We start from the raw sequence: 23,417 nt of genomic DNA, 5'->3' as shown, positions 1-23,417 counted from the left end.
AACCAGGTTAAGATCCTGCGCAAGTGCAATAATGAAAAAGCACGAGAACTTCTTGAGTCATATTATATAAAAAAGAAGGGACAAGCATGCATCAGCGACACATCGGTCATGCTTTACAATAGGGAGGCACGTTTTCTAGATAGTATGTTTAGGTGAGCCACGCCATTCGTTTTTTCTGATTTTGGGTTTTTCTTCTTTTTATGCTGTTGATACCCTGAAGCGCCTGCGCTGGCTTGGTCTGATATTTAAGTGTTTTTCTTGAATAAACCTCAGTTGTTAGTTTGTGCCTGTCTTGTCTCCCTTCCTTGTGATTGTCTAAAAAGCGCAACCAACGTTTCCAATTACAATAAACCAACTTGCCCAACAACGCATTCTGCTTATTTTATGTGGACGACACTGTGTTGCTAGCTAACAAGCAAAGTGATTTGCAATGTCTAGCTAATATCTGTGGACAGGAAGGCAACAATTTAGGTTTGAAATTTAGTGTTAGAAAATTAGGTGTTATGGTATTCAATGAAAGCAGTGAACAGACAGTGGCGATACAGGGCCAGGAAATACCTCGGGTAACAGAACATAAATACCTTGGTATATGGATAAACGAAGGCAATAGATATATGGAAACATAGAAAAAAACAATAACAGTGAAGGGGAAGAGAAATGCAGCCATAATGAAGCACATAGCACTATGAGGATACAATAGGTACGAGGTGCTCTGAGGTATGTGGAAAGGTGTAATGGTTCCAGGACTTTTGGAAATGCGGTTGTTTGCTTTAAATCATGGGTACAATCAGGACTCGATGTGAACCAAAGGTCAGTGGGTCGCCTCGCATTGGGCGCTCACGGGAAGACTACAAATGAAGCTGTGCAAGGGGATATGGGCTGGACTAGTTTTGAAGTGAGGGAAGCTCGCAGTAAAATTGAGTATGAAGAACGACTGAGGAATATGGAAGGAAGTAAATGGGCCGAGAGAGTGTTGAGGTATCTGTACAGGAAAAACATTAATTCACAGTGGAGGAAAAGAACTAGGAAGCTTACCAGCAAGTATGCGGCCTGTAGGGTGGGCAACACAGCAACAAAGAATGTCAAGCGGAAAGTCAGAGAGCCCGAAATAATCTCATGGGTGGCAGCAATGGAAAATAAACTTGCCATGAGTGACTACTTAAGAGGAAAAACAAAATCAGGAAAGAAACAATTTATGATAACTCAAAGGGAAGCTCATTACTTTTCGCAGCGAGATCAGGATGCCTTAGAACACGCACCTATAAAGCGAGATATAAGAAGGAAGAGGCATGTGTTTGCTGCGGTAAAGCTAGGGAAACTATGGAGCATGTTTTATTAGAATGTGAAGACGTCTACCAGCGGTCAATTTAGGCACTACTGGCCTCCTTGAAGCCCTTGGGTTCAGCGAGAGCAGTAGAAAAATAAACATGTCAGCAATAGGGATTAGTAAGAGGCGATTGGAGGATTGGTGGAATAAAAGTAGGGAAACGACAAAAAACGGAGACGTACAAAAGCACAGTTTGCAATAGGGGATCAGAAAATTTGGTTGTGGGAGTTCACAGTGTTTTTTTTTTTTTATTGTTTCACCTAGGTAGGACATTAGACAGTATAATAACAAAAGCTTGGTCGTGCAACCCACCGCCCCATTCCAAAGGGGACGCTCATAACATCCATTCATATCCTATTGCTGTCGCGTGCCGCAGAACGATTTCTAGATGTTTTAGATCATACTCTGTGAAATTTATGCAATGTCCAGTCATATAAAATCATCGTGGAAGCCTTTCTATGCACCTTACCGATGCATAGTACACGGAAATATCTCTTGGGGACGCAAACATGTGACGTGTATTATCAACATTATCAGCCGCAGTGTCTGTATGTGTTGTGAACCTTTTGCGTATATCGGTTTTAATTCAACGAAGAGAACCGGTGTCTCTCTATTACCAGCATGATCTGGTTGCTTGGCGTAGGGACTAAAAACATGAAACATAAGAGTGCATGCTCGCGTACGGCAAGGCAACTACAAAACATCGAAACGGCAGGTGCTATCAAATATTTGTTATACACCAGCATCGTTCTCACGCACTTCAAATCTAGCAGGCCTGAAATCACTATATGTCTACCTTCCTGCATGAGCCTTCCTGCATGAGGCCGATGGCGCTGCTCAACACAGCGATCACTGCGGTTGGTGAACCAGCATGATTATAATATATATATATATATATATATATATATATAAGCTATGTGATTCGGCATTGTTTTTTTGTCATGTAAAGCCATAATATATGAGAGGGATCGCATAAAAATGTGATGGCCAGTTTTTGAGGAAAAAATTTCCGTAATACCGTGTGAGTGCTTAATAGAGAACGGAATGAACACAACCGAAAAAAAATTCGGTTATCATCCTCTTTCTCGAAAAAGAAGGAGAAAACGTGCTAACGCCGCAATACGAGCTCGCATAGTCACGCCGCACGTTTATATATCTATAAACGTTGATGCCACATGCTTGGACCATGTGCTATATAGAATAAAGATATCTGTAATCCGGCCAGAACCTACAACTAGCTGCTTAGGACGCTAGTACAGTTCGTAAACGGTCACTTTGCTGGACAAGTATAGTTCACACTGTAAGGTATGCCGTTTTTACTAACCAAAACTATTTTATTCATAGGTGGAAACCTCATCCACCGAACCAAGTAGTAACACAATATAATCTGCAGCTAACAGTTTGAACGCTTGTCAAAGTATAACAGCACAGCTCCTATCGTAGCAGAATGGTACCCACGCTGTTACAATCATCGCGTATGTTTCATTGCTCCTAAACAACGACGTGCCGCCTACCTCGCAGCAGTGGGCAATCCACTCTCTATACCATCACTTCTACCGAAGGTATTCACACGGCGAGAGTCAGTCTTGCTTCGGAGAATCCAGACAAGCACTGTCCTTACTCCTCACTTGTTGAACCGTTTCCACAAGGGTGGCACACCACCACCCATAAGTGGGTTCTGTTCCATGTGCACATGTCGTGCTGATCTAAACCACCTTTGTTGGGACTGCCCTCTCTACATCCCACCAAGGCTTCATGCCCTGGCCACCATACAACGGGGACCCTGGTCTTCTTCTCTCTGGACTTGGGCTTGCCCGGATACCATGTCTCTGGACCATGCCATCGAGCTCTGGCGAGCACTGCTGCTGTTCCTTCAGGACCCTGCAGCACCACCCGTCGGCGATCGGCTCCGCGACAGCCACAAGCGTCATGCGGTCCCCACTTGGCTGCCTTCAGGACGTTCATTAATAAAACGAAGGCAGCCTTACCCTTCCCCTTTTGCAATAACACCCCTCCTCTTTCCACCGCAGTGTCTTCGGCACATTTTAATGAGGAATAAATGTGGTTTCATTCATTCATTCATTCATTCATTCATTCATTCATTCATTCATTCCTAGACCGCAGCTGAGAACTAGAGGATAATACTGCAATAAGGTCACATTAGTGAATGGAACATTCAGAAATGCAGAATTGATCTCCGAGGCTGATTGTAGGCTCAAACATTCCCGCGCACACTGTGCCATCCGCCTCAATGCCAGCAGAAACTTCGGCCATACCGACTTAAACCACTTGAGCACGTCTCACTGAACCGTCTACCACATAGAAGATGCACGCCATACTAAATGGACCGCATGAGCGTGGTAAGAAATGCCAGAAACTACCACCGAGCGTATACTTGCCATGCAAGACGGAGTGGTCGCCCAAGCCAGCATGCCGGCTGCCCATAGATGGCGCCACTGCGTAGCAATATGGTGGCGCCCATAAAAAAGAACAGTCTATAGTTTCGATTAACGAGATTAGTTTGAATCACACGCTGGAAGTTGCAGAGGTTCCAGTTTTCGATTTATAAATATTCTTATGACACAGCGTTTGCTTTCTACTGTAGGCCTCTCTGCCACCGTCGCATATGAATGCGTAATGAGCTAGCTATTAGCAAAGTTTCATCTGGAACATGGGGTGAAGCACGTGGCTACTGCATATAGTTTCATACGAATATTCCATATAAAACTTTATTGCTTTAACTTGATCGGTTGGCGCTCCGAACGCACACCTGCAAATTGGCTGCGCCTAGCTTCACCGCACACAGCACAATTTCGATCGCGATTGAGCCCGATGGGAATCGAATTTCTCTGTTGCGATTGGCTACTTTGCACAATCTGTGGGAGGCAGCCAATCGCAGTTGAGAATTCGATATGAATGGGGCTTGATATTGATGAAAAGTGGCCGTGTGACACCGGTATGCATATACCTGCTTAATTTCTGGAGAGGCACAGACCATGTCCACGGGTGGGAAAGAACTAATTCGCAGGTTCCGAAGCCACCAGTAGTGCGCCCTATAGAAGCAGTGCATTACCTTGCTACGGGAAATATGGAGTCATTGTAAGAAGCTCCGGGCTCGCAGAAGCAACATACAATATAATCCGTCCCTTGATCGCTTTGCATTGCCCCCGTGAAAACAAAACGTGAAGTGTTTGTGCGAGTTACGTGGCGAAATAAAAACGTTTGATATGCTTCAGGTAAACCAGCTAGAAATGTCTTCCCTCTCCAGCTTGTCAGTACCATGGTGCACTCATACAATTACACACCTCCATGCCTCCATCATAAACAGTGTTTGTATCACAGCAACTGAGCTTTTTGTAGGTTCATTCTGGTGCGATTTGTTGCCATAGACATTGTATGCTTAAGCACTAAAGCCAATTGACATCTGTTACAGGGGCACGCTAAAAAGAAGCACCAGTTCAGATTGAGCCAATGAACCCTTATTGGTTTAGTAGCAGTATAATTTATAGAACGGCAGTGACGTCAGCCCAAGCTTTTCCATTCTAATTCCAGCTAATCTGCACTGGGGAAGGCAAAGGGGAATGAAAGAAGGGTGGAGGATGATAAGAATATTGGTAAGATGATGCTAGTCATCAAAACAGCAGCATACTTGAATTGAAGCTGGTCCTGTATGGATCATGTAGAAATTGTAACATGGCCTATACTAGTGTATCTCAGGTGGGGTCATGGAACCAAAATAACATATTCTGATAATTACTTGGCATTCATGTTTGTCAGCGAAGCTAAAGTTTCTGACTACTTCTGTCTGTTGGTAAGGTGCAAAATGTGCACTTTAATTAAGAGTCTCTAGTACATGACAGTGGCTGCGATCGGGGCTGTTTTTTATCAGTCTAGGTTGCCATGTCATGTCATTAATCAGGTTATCGAGAAATCTGCAGAGTACAATAAGCCTCTCTACACGGCTTTCATAGATTGTGAAAAGGCATTTGATTCAGCAGAGATACCAGCAGTCATAGAGGCATTACGTAATCTAGGAGTACAGAGCGCTTACATAAATACCTTGGAAATATCTACAGAGGTTCTAAACCTACCTTAATTCCACACAAGCTGGAAGATACCTGTAAAGAAAGGGGTCAGACAGGGAGACAATCTCTCCAATGCTATTCACTGCGTGCTTGGAAGAAGTATTCAAGCTATTAAACTGGGAAGGCCTAGGAGTAAGGATCGATGGCGAATATCTCAGCAACCTTCGGTTTGCCAATGACATTGTTCTATTCAGCAACAATGTAGACGAGTTACAACAAATGATTGAGGGCCTTAACAATGAGAGTGCAAGAGTGGGGTTGAAGATTGATATGCAGAAGACAAAGACAATGATGAATAGCCAGGCAAGGAAACAAGAGTTCAGGATCGCCAGTCAGCCTCTACAGTCTGTGAAGGAGTATGTTTTCCTAGGTCAACTAATCAGAGAACCTTGATTATGAGAAGGAAATTCATTAGAAGATTAAAAATGGGTTGGATCACATATGGCAGACATTGTCAGCTCCTGACTGGAAGCTTACCATTATCATTGAAAAGGAAGGTGACCAATCAGTGCATTTCACTGGTGCTGACATATGGGGAAGAGACTTGGAGACTGACAAAGAAGCTTGAGAACAAGTTAAGGACCGCACAAAGAGCAATGGAACGAAGAATGCTAGGCATAACGTTAAGAGACAGAATGAGAGGGTTTGGATCAGAGAGCAAACGGGTATAGACCATATTCTAATTGACATCAAGAGAAAAAAATGGAGCTGGGCAGCTCATGTAATGTGGCGGTTAGATAACCGTTGGACCATTAGGGTACCAAGAGAAGGGGAATGCAGTCGAGGACGGCAGAAGACTAGGTGGAGCGATGAAATTAGGAAATTTGCGGATGCTAGTTGGAATCGGTTGGTGCAGGACAGGGGTAATTGGAGATCGCAGGGAGAGGCCTTCGTCTTCTAGTGGACATAAAACAGGCTGATGATGATGATGAGGTTGCCATAAACTTAATATGCAGTACAGAGTTCGTTTCCATCTTTTGCACTGACCCTACTGTTGCAGCTTATGGAAACATTTCCTACATACTTTTCTGTCTTCAATGTTTACACAGACTTGGGGGGGAAAAATGAGAGGAAAGACTCCGAGGACAGTGCGTATTAACAGTAAAAAGGTTTTTCAGCAAGAGAGTATTTGTGGCCGCAGCCTTTGAAATTTGGGTGTTCAATTGCATACTGTACAACTTAGGCAATCATTTTGTTATTTATTGTTGCGCAGCACATGTAGCACTTTTGCATAGAAAACCCTATTATTTCTAAGGTTGAAGCTAAAGTCTGATGCTATTTCCATCTACCAGAATACTCGTGCCAAATTTTGAGATGATGTCTCCACTACATTCTGGTTAACCTCCCTGCCTTTCATTTATCCCTTTCTCTTCTCTCTCTCTTCATGCAGTACTTTTACATAATTCAGTAGGTGGCACTAGATGTCTACTTCAGAGGCGATTTCTTTTAACAATTTTTTAGTTATGTGCACAAAGAAACAAAATCCATAATGTAGTGCAGTAGGTGCTGTGCTAAAAGGAAAAAAAAAATTGTGGCAGAATTAATCTCAAGATCACTGTTGACGGTAATATAGGAATGGCGATAGGGCAATCTAATGACAGGCCATATTCTTGAAGCTACATTTATTAAAACATGTAGAGGTAATTTCAATACTTTCTTTGCTTCGGCTACCTAACGCATACTCCCGATATTGTCGCGCCTTACTATGGCACTCGCTTGCCAAGGTCGCCCATGAGTATGGAGGCATGACAACTGTACGATGCCAACGCAATGACGATGGAATGATGAAGAAGCAATGACATCGATCCAACGACAAAGGCATATAAGATGACGGCATGACGACAATGAAATGTTGAATTTTAAATTATGACAATGGTATAATGATGACCACATGACAATGATGATGACAATGTATGATGTCGATGGCGTTACGATGATGGTATGGCAACAGCTGAATGAACAAGCGGGAATGACGCCGATAGTACAACCAAAATGGCATGACATCGGTACAATGGATGCATGTTAGCGTCTGTGTAACTATGGCACAATGACGATGATGGCATGACAATAGAATGACTGCGATGGCATCCCAATGATGGTATCACAACGAACGCATGACGATGACTGTATAACAATGATGGCACGACAATGGGATGAGGACAATGGGAGGAGAAGAGTGTATCACGAAACTTTATGACGATGACAGCACGACCACAATGGCTTTACAGCGATGGTTTGACAATGGAGGCATGATAGCAACTGTCTGATACGATGGCACAACAAAGGTGGCATAACCATGATGAAATGACAGTTTGATTACAATACAATGATGACGAAAGATAGATGTTGATAGAATGATGACGACATGACAACAATGGGACGGGGCTACTGAAATGATGACAATGATAAAACAACGGCGTGAATACGACGGCATGACGATGACTGTGTGACGACGACATGATGAGGACGGTATCACAACAGTTGGATTACAAAGCTGTAATGACGACAATGCAACAACTGCGACTTCATCATGATCCTAAACACATACCTAATGGCCCAAGCTATTACACGACTGGGTCGGGGTAGAAGGCATGACAGCGGAACGACGAGAGTAAAATATCACCATGCTGCAATGACGATAACGGACCATGTCGGCATCACGACCAGGAGCATATAACTAGTGGCCCAAGCAGGTAGACAACGTGGGTTACAGAGTTGGTGTAAGAGGCTAGATAGATAGACAGATAGGCTCAAAACAGCTGAAGTAGGCAAAGAAAGCTATTCATATTAAAAAGCAAAAGAGAGTGTAAAGTGCGGTGCTGCTTTCCACATGGCCTCAGTGTTACAATCTTTTCTACACAAAATTGAATCTGTGACTGCCTTGCAAGTGCCTCGCAAGTGCCGTGTTTTGGCCTCATTGATAAGCCATCTTTTCTAGTATTTACGCAGAAACTTTGAAAAAGCTGACATGCTTGTGTGTTTCATCTTCTGTCTGTTTTTTTCTGTAGTTAATATGCTAAACACTAGAAAAGCTGTGGCTGCCAATTAAGGTTCTGAACTGAAAAGTGCTGCTTCCACATTGTCAGTAAAGCTTACTTGTTTGCATTGTTCAGCGTTTACAACCATAACACAATGGCTTAATCTGCATAGCGCACTAACGGGCCAAAAATAATCAGAACGGTGGGCCACATGGTATGCATATTTGGTGATCACAAGGTTAATAATAATAATCTTTATTTTCAGCTGACTGTCAATACGGAAGCTGCTGGAGGGGCTGAGGCTAAAGGCTAAAAATGCCTGACGAAGGCCTCTGACTCTCTACGGTTCGTAAGAGGCAATAAAATACATACAAACAAAAACATAGCCATGCTTTCCTTGCCGCAAAAATGCAACATAATGTTAATTTATGTCTTATTAATGTACTATCAAAACATTATCACTGTAGATATACATCAATGCAGCATTAAGGTATTATTACACATTTCATTTCCTAAAATACATGTTTTGATGCATTAAAAATATATATATACTACATACCCATGAACATACTATACAATACATACATATGTACACATATACAGGGTGTTTCAGCGAACACTTTCAAAAATCTTTAAAAGTTGCCTGTGGCAGATATCACAATTATAGCTCATGAGCTGGTCTACTCCAAGCGGCGGACAATACTTGCACTAAAAATTGAGATCCAGAAGTGACTAATTAATGAAAATTTACTAATTAAGTTTTAAATAATTACATTGTGACCCATATTGCAATTTACAAATTCTAGCCGTGGAGTTTGCATGGCGGATCCACTTGGAACGAATTTTTACTAGATAACACCAGTTTCGAGATATAAATTCCCGTACTTTGCGAAGAAATGCATTGGCGTTCTAGTTAATTTTATAACAAAACGTCGTTTCAAGCACTGAAGCATACAAGTAACTGGAATGCCAATGCATTTCTCCGCAAAGTTCGGAAATTTATATCTCAAAATTGGTGTTGTTCTGAGAATTCATTCGAAGTGGATCCGCCTTGCGAAGTCCACTGCCAGAATTTGTAAACTGCAATATGGGTGATAAGATAATTCTAAAAAGTTAATTAGTGAATTCTTGTTAAATAGTCGATTTTGCATTTCATTTTTTTCAACAAATAGTGTCCGCCGCTTCGAGTAGACTGGCTTATAAACTAGAATTGAGCTATCTGCCACAGGCAACCTTTACAAAATTTTGAAAGTGTTCGCTGAAACACCCTGTATATTTCCTGCACTAATATACCAAAAGTAAGGACACAATACCACACAAAAATTTATGAGTGTACTTAATTTGGAAGTTATAATTACATTTTGAATGTGGTTTCTAAAAGCCCTTGAACTGCTACTGAAGTTTAATTTCCCTTCAAGCTTGTTTAGTACATAAAGTATTTTGTACGCTGTTTTGTCTTCTGTATTAAGTTCATATTTTTTAAGTGAGCCATTTAGGGAACCTTAGACAACATTCAGAATTTATTTTGTCACTTATTGTGTAAAGTTTGTTTTGGTGTATTAGTGGTTTGCTCGTAATATACCATGTTTTATAAATAGAGGAGGTGTTTGTTCTTAATGCATGCATTTTACCGTAAATAAAAATTCTTTTGTATATTAAAAACCCTGTTGTAGTTTGTGTAGTGGTGCCCACACTACATATGTAAGCCATATGCAAGTTTATAATAGAAAAGGGAATACAGAGGGTATATTGACAAGTCTTCTGTTCATACTAATGTTGTGCCACAAGTATCTGATTAAAATCTGTAACCGGATATATTTATATTAAGCTTTTTAGACACCTTTCAAATTAAACTGTGCCTCAATAGACATTTATATATTTAGGATAGTATTCTAAGAATCTGCTTTAGTACATATATATTGAAATTTTTGTATATGCTTTAAAAACAAACAAGCTAAGTGATGGCTGAGCAATAAGTGAATGTAACAATATAACACCTTTATTGTTCAAAACTTATACGTATTACACATATTAACATGACAGGAGGCCTCCAAATGAGTACCCGTTATATTATGTATGCAGTAAAATATATCAACAATATAATAAATAAGAAATTGGTGACTAAGCAATGAACATAACACACTTGTGTACAGTCGAGAGCAAGAGTCTGGAGACTGAAAATGCCATGAAAAAAGAAAATTATTATATATATATAAGCACACACACACACCGGGTTTCTCTCTCTCTTTTATGTTAACAGAATTTTAAAATATTGCTTGTGGCATATAGCACAAATATACTCATTGAGCTGGGTTACTTGAAGAGGTGAACCTTACTTATACTGTAAATCAAAATGCATAATTGCATTATTAACAAAATGTCACTATCAACCTTTTAAATGGACCCTGAAACTATTTTGATGATTTTGTACAAACGTACCGAGTCGTTAGAGTAGGTCCTTCTAATCATTAATTGGCGCATGTAAGTGCTCCGTGTAAAGCGCGTAATTTATGATAAGGTTTTAAATATGTACATCGCTGCTGATCGCAGCACATCACTCGGCTGAATTTTAAGCTACCCCTGACCATTTTGACGTAAATTGCCCTAATGATTCTAATAGGGCGAGCTACCCGAACGGCTGCCCAGGGCGCATCATCAATAATTTTTCCAACTTTATGGTGAACTAATGTTGTTCATAATAGTTGGAATGTTAGTTAATTTGTTTCTACAAAAAGAAAGTAACATAAAGAGAATGCACAAGCAGAAGTTCTCCCTACACTTAAGCACTTCCGGCACACAGCAAGTGTTGTCTGCTTGTGTTACAACGTGCTCCATTTTGGCGAGCTCTGCGGTCAGAGTCGGTCTCAGTCTTTTCGTGAGCACTATGATTCGACTTATTTACGTGACTGCAAACATAGCGACTGGCAATATGTCAAGCTTGGACATCGTGCCCCTCTGCAAGGCAGCAAACGAGCGGACTGGCTGCAGCGCATCGGACTGTCACTATCCGATCGGCGCCAGGATTTGCGCGTTTGCGGCCGTCACTTTACGCCGGAGGATTACTACAACAACAGCGTTTCGCGAGTCCGGTATTCAGGTAAACGCAAGTGCAAGGGGACAGGGCCTGGCCAATTGACTGTGCCATTTCACGGGTTGAGCAGGAGCACAAATGTGAATGGTCTGCAAGGTGCAGCCACCTGGTGGCACAGAGATCAACCAAACACAGTAGCAGTAACGAAGTGTACTCTTCTTTGCTGCAGGTGTAAATTTTTCACAGGAGTGTAATCGTTAACACGTTTTTGTAAATGTTTAAATTGTTTTACCTTGGTTAGTGCAATATTGATGATCGATTGACTAAAACTTATTAGGAAGGATGGCCCATGGCCTAAGATAGGGGTAAGGGATCGGGTGAAAGGAAGCATGCTTGCCTCCTTAGCAAAGGACAGCAAAGCGTTAATTCTTCTGGTGGCATCTGCTTGCGGTGAGAACCGGTCTTAGGGCAATATTAGCTCTTTGTTTGGCTGGTTAAGCTCTGTGCCAACAGGTGGCTGGACCGTGCAGACCGGTCAGGCCGTTCATGCACGTCTACACTAAAGTTCCTTCATCAGCTTGAGTTTATACTTCCAGCCATCCGTCAAAATGCCCAGCTCGCATGTGGTTACCAGAATACCAGACACGTTCGGCACTGCGACAGAATGCTCACAACGCACGCTGCTTCGATAGCTCTCGCTTGGGGTCGACTGCCAAGCAGCTGCCGGAGAGGTTGGAGAGGCTTCACGCGCGCGCTCCTAGAGAACCAAAAGTATACGACACGCTGTGCCATCATGACGCAGAGCCAGTGAAGCTGGAGCTTAGCCCCGATCACTTGGCGAACGAGTTGAGGAGAAAATGCATGGCTATAGAGGAAGGTAACTTGTAATCGTCTGTAGCTTGCTTAATATGAGACGCTTCACACAAATTGTGGTGTGAATGTTTAACTTTAGCTGTATTCTACGCGTCTAAAAAATTTGTCCAAACCGTTTCAGGGGCCCTTTAGCTAATTACTTTAGCACACTATCAAAATACAGAAATTTAAGCCAGTCATTTCACAAGGCACGAAATTTGAAACTAGCACTAGTGTCAAGATAAGCTCTGTCATACTTGCGGTAAAAATGCACTGTTGTTCCACTTAATTTACTAACAAAATGCACTTTTGTGCATTGAAGCTAAAAAAAGTACAGGAACATCAATGCATTTCATTGCAAACTTTAGGAATGTATATATCGAAATTAAGGGAAGGGAAGCACAGTTGAGGATGGCAGAAAATTAGGCGGGGTGAAATTACGATATTTGCAGGTGCACATTGAAATCAGTTAGCGCAAGACAGGAGTAATTGGAGATCTCTGGGAGAGGCCTTCGTCCTGCCCAAGTGGACATAAAAATAGGCTGGTCATGATGATATCAAAACTGGTGTACCGCAAATGCTAAACAGTTACTACAAGCAAATAACATGATCGCAATGATAACGAAACTGGTGTACCGCCAATGCTAAACAGTTACTACAAGCAAATAACATTCTAGACGTTGCAGCCCTTGTCAAATACAACCTTGCCACTTTTCTTTTCAAACTAATAAATGACAAAATATCATTATCGCTAATTCCTATATCATCTCTAACAAACACTAACTCAACTCGTTTTGCGCTGCATAATAACTTCATTCTGCCCAAAGTGCGCACTAATTATGGGAAACAGACAGTTCACTTTGCAGCCATATCATCATGGAATACATTACCATTTGTCATATAACTCCTGAAACCCCATCGATTTTGTGATTTACTGAAACATTTTCTGTTATGTGATATGTAAGTGACACTACGCACTGTATAATCTGATTTTGGTTTTAGACTTGCCATTCTTATGTACTCCAACATGTAATTAATTTTTTTCTTTAATTTCTTTCTCTTTCTTCCTCTTTTACTTTAGTTTTATCTAGTTTCGAAATATTGCTTAATGCCATTATATTGTCTATTAATTACTTCATCTACTTAGATTTGTATCTCATTATTTATCATTACTGCAATTGTACCTGTCGAGCTGTTGTTGCTCGCCAAGTGAACTTTTATGTTAATCATGAAGAGGAGGTCCCAATTCAGTTTTAACTATGGGACCTCCTTCTGGATACCTCTATCTGTATATTATTTTATGTAATAATAAAATTGATTGATTGATTGGTGTCATCCCTCATAATTTGTTCTCAGTGGATATGATGTTCAAAGTCATCAGCGATAATAAGTTTCAATATGTGCTGTAAAGCAATTAGATCTAAAATTAATAAGTGAAACTTTATCAATTAATAAAAATATTCATTTCGATTTCTCGAGCAAATAATGTCCACCTCTGAGAGTAATCTAGCTCAAGAAATACAACTGTGTTGCATACCACAAGTGATTTTTAACAATTCTGTTTAAGATTAAGACAGAAAAAAAAAAAAGCGACCACCCCGTAATGTCACAGCCAAGGCATGCACCTGTCCAACAAATGCAATGCATGGCTGTCCCAGAAACAAATTATAATTTTTTGCTGAACTTTTGCTCTCAACTGTCCATTCAGAACAAACACACAGAAAGCACTACCTATCATAGTAGATAGTATAACAAAAAAAGAAAGGAAATGGAGAGAACGTAATAAAAGAACAGTGAGACCTTTCACAGCAAACCAACAAAAAGCACCACCTACAATAATAGACAGCATAACAAAAAAGAAAATATGTAGAAATGAACAAGCGAACTATGACATTTCGCAACAAACCCACACAAAGCACCAATAATGATACTATATAGGGGGGAAAAATAACAGAGAAATGAATAATAGAACATAAGACCTTTGCATGTGTACCACTTCTTAAAGACCACAACTTGTTTCAGATGGGTGTCGTTGGAGCTTTGTGGTAAAGAAAGACACTCTAACAAGTGCCCATATGTTCAATCATGGAAATACTAGTGGGGTAAAGGATGCGAGGGGGGGGGGAACAAGAGAGGGTATCTTTTCTCCAAGCACCAACATGTTTTGGCCACAGCTTAACAAAAAACAACCTGCTCTTGTTGTCACCAATGCTCAATGTGGCCACTAACCACATCAACTAAAGAAGGACCTTTAATGTAAGACAAGTTCATCTCATTCAGAATTTCACAATGAAATGAGTTCACCAAGTCCACAATAGGCACTGCAGTGAAAAATGCTCACATGTTAGACAAATGCTTGATAGAATCAGTTATGATTATCGGCATTTGCTCCATGACAGCAGAACAAACACTGTGGTGTAGCCGTGAAAGCAATTCTCCTTTCTGCTTACCGGGGCCAACAGCTGCTGATCAGTTGGCACATAATTAACTCCAATTTCCCCATTTCCAAAGACGCCCATGAGCGGCACACCGGGGAAGACACGTGCAAATGCATCTGCCTCAACATTAGTTTTTCCATGATGCCTCGCACCACGTGCCACACAAGCAAACATGAAGCCAAAGGTACAGGACTTGTCCCAGCCATCAAAGCCTGTGTCTAGCCGGAATTTTGTCAACTCTCGCTCGACTGCCTCGGCACCTTTCACAGACGGAGCAACGATTTTTGATGCAGCACGTACAGAATCACCAGAAAAGCACAATCCAGCACACAGGATTGAGTGATCAATACCATTTAGGCCATTATTTACAGTCATCTGCTCAAGGACTGCTCCTCCAAGGGCAAAGCGCCGCATGCCACAGCTGGCCACAACATCTGTGACCATGTCGTACATGAGCTGATAGTTTTCGCCAAATGCCACATCGCTGACAGTGAACCACAAGACACACTTAACATCCACTGCCTCTTCACCCACAGGTAGACCCACAAGGCTTTTGAACATGTCAGTGGCAAACCTGCACAAGTGAAAAAGATCAGAAGGCAAGATTCTATCTTTACTGCAACAAGGACCAGACTAATTATTTAATAAACCAAAAAATATCAAAGGTCATCAGGACATTTGTGCCAGTAGCTCAAGCATAAGTGCCAACTAACATTGTGTTAAAGTGCATGAAAGCGCTTATAAAAGACTAATGGATGCACACACTCAAAACAAGGACACGAACACTATATTGTTACTTCGCCCACTCAGGAGTTGGGCATGCCATAGTGCTTGCAGTCTACCATGCAAATAAGCTAGAACACTGAGCTCATCTCAAGGCTATTGCAAAACTATTTTACAATCAATACATTCACTGTGAGATCTCTTTCACTGACGTCCAGATTCCAGAGCAGCATCCCAGATCACTGGGCTACATGCCTCAGTTGCCAAGGTATTTCTGCATATTTTCTGTTATGTCCACTACAACTTGATTCATTCATTCAAATAACTTTATTGAATGCCCTGCGATTTGGTGGAGTGGGCCTGGACCCCGCCTAGGTTTCGGCCAAAGGTTGTTGGCCCTTGGCGGCTTCCTCGGCTCGCTGAATGGCCCACACTAAAACTTGCTTGAGTAAAAATTTTCCACCTGAAAAAAATTTTTTTATGAAGCCATAGCTTTCACAATACAATACAGGCCTGTACATTTGCTAAGGTACTGCAAAAGTACCCAATTTGCCCCAGTCGGGACTCGCAATGCAATGTGCGTGCTCTCTAGTTCGTTGCCCATGTCCCTCACGCTGAGTTTGCTCCTCTCGCTGCACGTGGCGCTCAGCTGTGCTGTGCGTGCTCTATAGTCTGTTGTCCATTTAACTACAGACAAGTTTCATTATTACACTGACATGGCTAGCAATGGTAAAACCAGGCAGGAAGCAAACACAGGGATTTTCTTTACAAAGAGAAAAAGGAAGAAATAAAGAAAACAAGGGAAGAAAAACATCTCGTGTGAATTCATGCCCAAGTAAACAGCATATATGCAACTGCGCAGGAAGTTTTGCTTACAAAGTGAATGCAGTTTTTCCCATTGCGCTATCAAGAGCATAGCTTTCAAAGTCAAGTTGCATGCAGCAAAGAACAGTAAGGCACAGTAAGAACAGTAAGCAAGGAACATTATAATTACTGGATTTTGCATGCCAAAGATACACCGAGGTGTCACAGTTGGAGGGCCCCAGATTAATCTTTGACTTCCTGGTGCAATTCTTTAACATGCACCTTGTAGGCTGCCGCCGACTTTCAACAATGTAACACCTCTTGCGTCAAGTGGTGCTCTTTAAAAGCCAAGCACCATCCCTCAGCGCGCCAGAAAGGAACGTGGTTGGTGCCTAATGAACAGTTTTGCAGTGGGTTGTCATCTTGTTGCCTTATCTACACACGAACATCACAAGAGGCGATGAGGATGGCTGCACCCGTGCAAGACCAGCGAAAGAAGTTGTGAAGCTGTGATGCAAGATTGTCTGCATCAAGTGCATGGAAGCAGTGAACGTCCAAGCAGTTTAAGAACAGCCAAGAAAGTATCAAAATCCAAAATTAGCCACATCGAGAAATTTAAGCCTTCAACGAAGCTGTAAGTGACTGGCTATCGTACGAAGAGAGGCTGGTTATTATTAATATTATTATTATTATATTATTATTGTGCAAAAACAAAGTCTCGGACGACCTCAAAGTGCATTGATTTCTGGGCATCTATGGCCCAAAAACATACAACTACTGAAGTCATTGGAGAAGACGTACAGGGAACTTGGAGAACTGCTTCACAACCACCTTATGCCTGAAGTGTCTGCCATAGGAGAGAGCACTAAATTTCATAGGCGCAGTCGGCTGAAATATGAAAGCATTGCACACTATGTAGTGGAATTGCGAAAGCTAGCTCAAACGTGCATATTTAGCAGTTTTATGGATCAGTCACTTAGAGACTGACATACAGCAGTATTTGAACACTGAAGACGAGATGCTAACATCTCAATAAGCCATAGAGCGCATTTTGGGCTTGGAAGAAGCAAACAAAAATGTCCAAGAAGTGCATGTGAAAGAATCAAGCAGTGATTTGCACAAAATGAACTCTGATGAAAAGGCTAAAAGAAAGTATTCATATAAGTGTTATCGCTGTGGGTCTGACAAGCACTTTTCCCGGGTGTGCCCGCATATTGCAGACAGGTGCACAAACTGCGGCAAGAAAGGCCACATCCAACATGCATGCCGAGGAAGCCAGAAGAAACCAGCCCATAGGAAAAAGTGGATTCAAGCTCTCCAAAGCGACGAAACAGGGACTGCCAAGATGCTGTCGCCGAAAGCTTGCCGTCCCATTATCGTCGACATGGGAATCGAAGGCAGCCAATAAGCATGGAACTAGCCACAGGGGCAACAGTGTCCGTGGCATCAAAAGAAGAGTTCAAGAAACTCCAACTCCCTTTAAAGATGCAGCCAACAGAACTGTCTCTCAATACCTTCACGAATGAAGTCGTCAAACCCTCCAGTGTTGTAAAAGCGCGCATGTTCTATGAAGACCATGTCAACATTCTTTCCCTTTACATACTGGTACAAGATGGACCAGTTCTTTTGGGTCACGAATGGTTTGCTCATCTTCGCTTGGACTGGAGCAACATTTGCACTATTCACAAGCTCAACAGCATTCCCCAAGCAAGCGTAAGCAAATTATGGATAACCTGTTGAAAGGAATACCAGGAGTCACTTGCTACTTGGACAATATTTTGGCAACGGGAAGCACTCTAGAAGAGCACTTCAGGAATCGAGAAGCAGTGTTTCAAACATCTGCAAGCAGAAATGTGTGCCCAAAGCAAGAAAAATGAAAATTTTTAAAGCAAAGTCTGCAATTTTTGGGTCACGTCAGCAAGGAAGGGGTTCAACCTACGAACAAAACAGATGAAGCACTTTTGAATGCTTCTGCCCCTACTAGCATCGCACAGCTGCGCTCGTTGCTTGGCCTTGACAACTACTGAAGAAAGTTCATGCCATGCCTTGCAACACTTTCTAAACATTTCTAGAGCCTTTGCAGAAAGATGCATGTTGGTACTGAAACCAAGGATGCAAAGATGCTTTTCAATCTACCAGATCCGTGCTGTCATCCCCAGATGTGGTTGCACACTACAACCCAGCGCTCACACTGCAACTGTCATGCAACACATCAGCATATGGACTGGACGCCGTATGTCGGCACGGTAAGACCAATTGCCTATTCTTTGAGAACACAAACAAAGGCAGAAGAAAACTATAGTCAGATTAAGAAGGAAGCGCTCGCCCTAACCTCTGGAGTAAAGAAATTTCATTTCTACATCTACAGTCGAAAATTTGCTCTAGTTACCGACCACAAGTCATTGCAAATCATTCTAGGGTCAAAGAGTGGCATTCTGGTTATAGCTGCCGCAAGATTGCAACACTAGGCTATAACACTTTCAGCATACAACTATGAATGTGTGTACAAAGAACAATGATGTGGATTGTTTTTCGTGTCTACCTCTAGAAACCTCAGATCTGGAGAGGCGGTCCAAATGAGACTACACCCTGCCATCCTTGCCTGTGACAAGCAAACACAGTGCACATCATACAGAGTGTAATGCCATTCTCAGCCTTGTCATGGACTTCACCAAAAAAGGACTGGCCTTGCCATATTGATGATAAAGTGTTGAGGCCTTATTTTGACAGGCACAGGGGCTCACAGCCTACGAAAGGTGTTTGATGCATGGAATGCGGGTGGTCGTGCCACTGAAACTGCAGCCACTGGTTCTCGAGGTGCTACAGCAGGTACATCAAGGTATCGTGCACAGAAATGAACTAGCGCGAAGCTATGTGTGGTGGCCTTCTGTGGAAAAAAGACATCAAAGTAAGGCACTGCCTCACATGTCAACAGCAGCAGAATGTGCCTCAGAAAGCACTTCTCCAAACGTGGACATGGCCAACTCGAATGTGGGCATGAGTACACATTGATTTTGCAGGCCCATTCCGAAACTGCGTGTATCTAGTTGCCATGGACATGACTTATTTGCGCACTGCGGTTTACCAGAAACAACTGTGAGCAATAATGGCACACAGTTTAAATAATCCTAGTTCAAAGCAATCATGAAAGAGCATGCCATCCACAAGCTTTCACTTCAGCAAATAACCCAAATAGCAATGAGCTTGCTGAAAGATTCGTGCAAATGTTAAGGAAGGCGCTATGGAAAGGCTCGGCAAGAGAAAGTTTGCAAGAAACTTTGTCTAAGTTCCTGATAATATATCACACCATGCCCTACAAAAAAAAAAAAGGAAATGCCGTCTTATCTTTTTTTTAGTCCTTAGCTGTATACCGGTTTGGATGCATTGAAGCCAATGCCTGAGCGTAGTATATGCGCCAGACTGTACAATATACAAATGTGGCGCCGTTACGCCAACAGTATAGTACACATTTGTGAAAAGTATTGGTGCAGAATTTCAGAAGTGGACATCGCTGGCTCAACGCAGCTGTGCTCCAGCAAATAGATCCTGTTTCCTATAAAGTGAAGGTGCAACCACCAAGTGGAACCTACACTTGGAGATGTCATCAGGACCACATAAGACCAACAGCTGCTACGACAGCATCAATGCTTGTGAGGGAGGGAGAGCCTGATGTCCCTTACCCCATGCCAGAGGCACTGCATGTGCCAGTAACTGCACCAGTTTCTGCACTTGCCGTCACAACAGCTCATTGTTCCACTGCCAAGGTCAATGACATGGACGCACCTTGGGGAGATTCAAACCGACGGTACCTCAGCACATAAGACAGCCTGACCTAAAGCCCCTCCATACACGTTTCCGCCGACCAGGTTAAGTACTGCCAACCTGCCCTCCTCCTTCACGCCCCTCTCCAACTCACCCTCTTAGCTTCCGGCGTCAAGCGGAACTTACGTAGCTGCAGCTTCCTGTTCCGAGTGGAAGTGACACTTTGTTTTTTAGCGTTGTTTACTTTCGCGCCGCTGGAGGGGCTTTAATTGCACGAGCTGCGGTTGAAACTGTGAATGCGATTACATCCAAGAACCACCACCTACTGTTACCAGCGATCTGCTCGTGTTCGCTGCTTCGCGTCAACCTGCGACGGGTTGTGGCACGAGCGACAACGTACAGTGGAATGTAGTGCCTGGGTGCTTGGAGACCACTGCCGTTTTTCGTGCATTTGGACAACAGCGACCGCGAACTACTACTTCAGCGGAATACAACAGCTTGTCCCCTTTGCATTCTTCTTATGGTGACTGCCACAGCTCTGCTAAGCACGCGCGGGTGTCTCACCATCGTCGAACAGCAGTCAGAGCAGAAATTCCCGCAGCGCAACTACAGGAAGCGGAAACACCGGAACCGGAAATTTTTAAACCGGAAATGCCGGAACCGGAAATACCGGAACCGGATTTGGTGTGAGGGGAAAAGGCGTCACACAACAAAGGTTGTCGCTACTTAAGAAAGCGGCGGTGGCGCGTAGATGCAGGGGCTTTAGCCTGACCAATAGCAACTGTCATGAGTATTCAAACTGCGGTGGAGAAGGTGTTGTAGGTTGCCACCAACATTCAACAACATTAAAGCTTTTATGTCAGCTGGCGCTCTTTAAAAGCCGAGCACCATCCCTTAGCATGCCAGAAAGGAACCTGGTTGCCACCAAATAAACAGTTTCGCAGTTGGTCATCATCTTTCTGCCTTATCTACCCCACCCCCGAACATCACACCTAGGTGCATCTTAAATGATACAACCTTTTAACACTGCATGTGGCTACCAGCCCACTGTGGACACTCTGCAGTGCTGACATGCTCGTACACCAACCCTTGAATTTCATCCATGCAGCAGGAAATTGGGAAGACACAACAAAAACATGAATTGCTGGATTCAAGTTACATAATGGAATTCTCACGCAGTACAACAAATGCATAAAGCTTCCCCCTCTCTCTGTCCCCCCCCCCACCTGGGTTTTTTTTTTGTGTGTGCATATATCATCTTACTACGTTAACTTTCTAAAAGCTTCAACACTGGGCAAAAGATCATTTCATAAAGTCTGCTGTTCACCAGTGCTTTTGCAACCTAACAAAGTTGTTAGGTTGCAGTGTTACCCATAGGCATTTTACATCTCAGAAATGCTACAATGCTCCCACTCAGCTACTCTGACCAAATGGTATGTGACCACTTCACCCTTCCCAACATATCACTTAATTCTCGCACTGCAGTCAAGCGATTGTTGGTCTTGGTTGTGATTGCATATTTGTTTGTCAGTGCAATTATCAGGTACAAAGACTTTGCAGATTTTTTGTACTGTCAGAAGGATGAGCATAGCAAGACATGGGCATAGCAAGAGTGAATGATACCACACATTTTCACCAATTTCCAGGGGCTCTGTGAACTCCAACATGAAAGCCTGTCGTATGCATTGCTCGCTGGCAAAAATATGTTTATGAATTTTAATGGCTACATCTTGTTGTTGAACTTAATGAAAAAATAAACACAGCCACAACATTATCACACTGCAGTCTTCTATACATAATGAGCATGATCAAGTTCAAATTCAATACTACTGAGAGAGATTTGAGTATATATTACATACAGTTCTTTTTCCAACTTTGCTATACATTTGTTTGTTTGTTTCTGTAACTTCCACCTAGCCTTTCCCTTTTTCTATTCCAATTCTTTACTCAATTATCATCTTGTTCTTCCTCTGTAAATGTGTTTTGAAGCAGCATTTGTAATGAATGTAGTGAGCCACTTTAGCTTACATAAACCTTTAAATGCCGGCAAAAAATAAAACGAATACATTCAGAAAATGTCATTTTTTTAATTGCCAGCAATTTAATTGGATAGCAATGTTTTTTCCAGATTTGAAATATGTCAATTGTCAAAAGAGTCAATTCATCACTTGTGTCTGAAAATATGAAATAACAAGAACTACATATGTTGACTAGAAATGCTAGAGTTGACAGGGGTTCAGTTGTGTCGCAGCTGCTCGATGCTACAGGTACATCTTAGAACAAGTATTTGTTAAGAAAGAGTTGCAAATGTGAAAAATCTAATTTCTTGAAGAGTGGCTGTGGAAGATTAGAAGGTTGCTTTCATATGAGAAATCTCAAAACTCGGTACGAGGCAAAGTCCCACACCACACTCCTTACACCACAAGCATCTTAGCTTGCAGACTTTATTGTCGGTGTTGCTTTAACTTTTGCAATAGACAATGCACCAACTTGTACGACATTCTTTTACTGCTGTAAATGGGATAAAGTCCACAAAATGCCATGAAGTTAGATGAGTAAGGCCTGCTACTGAAGAATGTGCACGCTTGAGGGGGCAGCAACACCGTTACACGTGACTGCCAGCCACTATAATTAAGGTCTCTGCTGGACGAAAGGAGTCCGTAGGCGCTTTAGCGGCCAAAGAGAGAACTCGCCAGAACATCAAAATGGATTGGACGAGCCCGGCCCGTTACCGGAATTTAGAAAGGCCGCTGAAACGTGTGGGCAAGAGAGGCTCATCCTTAGCGCTTTTTGCCAAAAACATTTTAACAGAGTAAGACTCGTCCACGGCACTTACAAGGCTAAGTAAGCTAATTTGAAGTGGTATTCACTTTACTCTTGTTCTGTATTTTTTTTCATCTTGACATATTGTCAATTGGGCAGTGCAACAAAGACGTCTGGCAGAAAATCAGAAAGGTGATTGAGCTTTGAAGATTTTTGCTCAGGGCCAGGATAATGTAGTAATACTATTCCAATTATTTTCCCTGTCAGTGGTTTTGCTGGCACTACACTCAAGTCATCACAAGAACAGGCCAGCCACAAGTGGTGGATGATATGATATAATATATGATAGCGGTGGTGATGAGGAATAAAATTTAAAGAAAGGAGTCCTTACATTGTACTGGCCCTGATGTAAATATAGCATCTAGAAATGTGTACAAATCTGCATCGTAAAGTTAATACAAATGAAAAAAGAGAAATAGAAAATGTCAGGCTTAGTGACTGTGACTACTTGGCCTGGAAGGTTTCAGTTGTTTGTGCTCTGAACTTTCCACTGACATCACATAATATGTCTGGTCTGAATGCCTTGTCATCTGATCATCTGTGCTATTGTTAACCTGTTTAATCATTAGCCCTTCAACTACTACTTCCAAAATA

General features: G+C 42.2%; 1 protein-coding gene across 1 annotated transcript in view; it reads right to left on the bottom strand.

Annotated features, from left to right (window-relative positions):
• Window positions 1-10,367: 10,367 nt before the first annotated feature.
• LOC142559708 (F-box only protein 22-like) overlaps window positions 10,368-23,417 on the bottom strand; it is a 33,603-nt gene continuing 20,553 nt past the window's right edge. Inside the window, exon 4 of the mRNA XM_075671272.1 lies at window positions 10,368-15,285. Within this exon, the coding sequence (XP_075527387.1) occupies window positions 14,649-15,285 (637 nt within the window). The 3' untranslated portion in view covers window positions 10,368-14,648. The remainder of the gene's footprint in view (window positions 15,286-23,417) is intronic.

This window comes from Dermacentor variabilis, chromosome 1 (genome assembly GCF_050947875.1).
Source record: "Dermacentor variabilis isolate Ectoservices chromosome 1, ASM5094787v1, whole genome shotgun sequence".
In the NCBI taxonomy this organism is placed as follows: domain Eukaryota; kingdom Metazoa; phylum Arthropoda; class Arachnida; order Ixodida; family Ixodidae; genus Dermacentor; species Dermacentor variabilis.
This window is presented reverse-complemented; position numbering and strand designations above follow the sequence as displayed.